The sequence below is a fragment of the Clytia hemisphaerica genome, unplaced genomic scaffold (assembly GCF_902728285.1).
Source record: "Clytia hemisphaerica strain Z4C2 unplaced genomic scaffold, Clytia hemisphaerica genome assembly, whole genome shotgun sequence".
In the NCBI taxonomy this organism is placed as follows: domain Eukaryota; kingdom Metazoa; phylum Cnidaria; class Hydrozoa; order Leptothecata; family Clytiidae; genus Clytia; species Clytia hemisphaerica.
The window spans coordinates 291,504-293,038 of NW_027103835.1; the positions used below are offsets into that span (position 1 = coordinate 291,504).

A 1,535-nucleotide genomic window follows, 5' to 3' on the forward strand; every position below is an offset into this window, starting at 1 on the left:
CTGCATTTTTAAGCGCTTTTAGTGAGTCCATCAGTAAATGAGGCGTTAGTGTTTTAAAGATTCTCTTGTTCCGAGCTAACCTCTTAATACCAGGCATCTGCAAGAGATTCTCAGGTTTTTGAAAGTTCTTATGGTAAGACACATAGAGATGATAGATAGGAAGCTAGGTAAAAATGAGAATTATTTTTGTTTCGTCAAAAAAAGAGCAAAAAAAAAAAAGCAACCGGTTTTTTTGATGCGATTAATTAAAAAAGCCTTATAAGTATTATAAAGATACTGTGCTGTCATGGTTTTTACTGTCTGAGATTGATTATTGACATACGTTATAAAAAACCAACTTCCTATCACAGACTATTTCAAATTATTATATATACTCTGTCGATCAAGACTTCTGAAGGGTAAAAAGGTTACTGTAGAATCATACATATACTCTTGAACAAAATTTTAAGATTTTGATTGTATTAAAAAATCTTATTTATTTAACTTGTTGTTGTGTAATTGATTTTAGGTTTTGCACCTTGAAATATTTTTTCGAATATTGTTTCATTGTAATCGACGTTGGAAAGATTTTGTCTTTAATTTCAAGTGCTGAAGAAAGAAATACATTTTAGTGAAGATAAACTAAATAACTGACATACTTTGAGATTTAAACATTCTGAACAAAATGCGTATCTGGTATCCCTTTCTACAGTTATTGATTGGTATAAGTGGTGGTGTTTTACCAGGGCTGATCAAAACAACAAAAGGACAATTATTCAATAAACTAAAAGAACTCAGTAACACTCCAGGGAACATTGATAATCTTAAAAGCCTCATCAAAACATTTAATCATCCAGTACCAAAAGCAAAAGACTTGAATCCAAGTGATTTACATCCTAAACTTGGGACGATCGATTATACATACCAGTCCATTGAAAGACCACGAAACCTTGGTGAAATCACCAAAGAAGCCTATTCACCACAATCGCGAATGAAGGTCACTGTACCGAGATCTATTGACTCTAATTTTGCCAAATATATGCAAAGATATTTGGAGAAACTCTCATTTTGTCCACTTGGTGAGAAATGGATCGACCTTGGGGATTATCTGTGGCCAAGATACTTCAAATTTACACACTGTATACAAAAGAATTGCTCATATCCTGAAGGTTTAGTATGTCAAGAAAAGACTAGCTCTAATCCTGTTAAAATAGCCTTGCTTTATTGGACATGCATGTCCAAGATATGTGGAACTTGGGCTAAAATTTATGTCAGTGTGATAAACGAGTGTCAATGTTCAGGCTGTCTTAGCTGATTTGTATTACCTCAAGAAATGAACATTGAGTATTAAAAGCACACCTTATTATGGATGTAAAGTACCCTATGGAACTTTTGGATGTCCCCTCAGTTTCAATCAAAACGTAAACGTACTCATTTAGGTGGCTAGTATTAACTATAGTAATGTAAGTGTGGCCAGAAGAGTCGATCTTTCTCTTGAAATTCGCGCATTCAACTAATTTGATGGTTAATATTGAATTATTTTCGCGAAAAAAGAC

General features: G+C 33.3%; 1 protein-coding gene across 1 annotated transcript; it reads left to right on the forward strand.

The window, feature by feature from the left end:
• Positions 1 to 664: 664 nt before the first annotated feature.
• On the forward strand, positions 665 to 1,294 carry LOC136807053 (noggin-like). Its single transcript, XM_067063621.1, has one exon. It carries the CDS (start codon positions 665 to 667, stop codon positions 1,292 to 1,294), a length of 630 nt encoding a protein of 209 aa, XP_066919722.1.
• The last annotated feature ends 241 nt before the right edge of the window (positions 1,295 to 1,535 follow it).

What these genes read in the sequence shown, in the direction of transcription:
- LOC136807053 (XM_067063621.1), top strand. Translation starts at nt 665, where the DNA reads ATGCGTATCTGGTATCCCTTTCTACAGTTATTGATTGGTATAAGTGGT.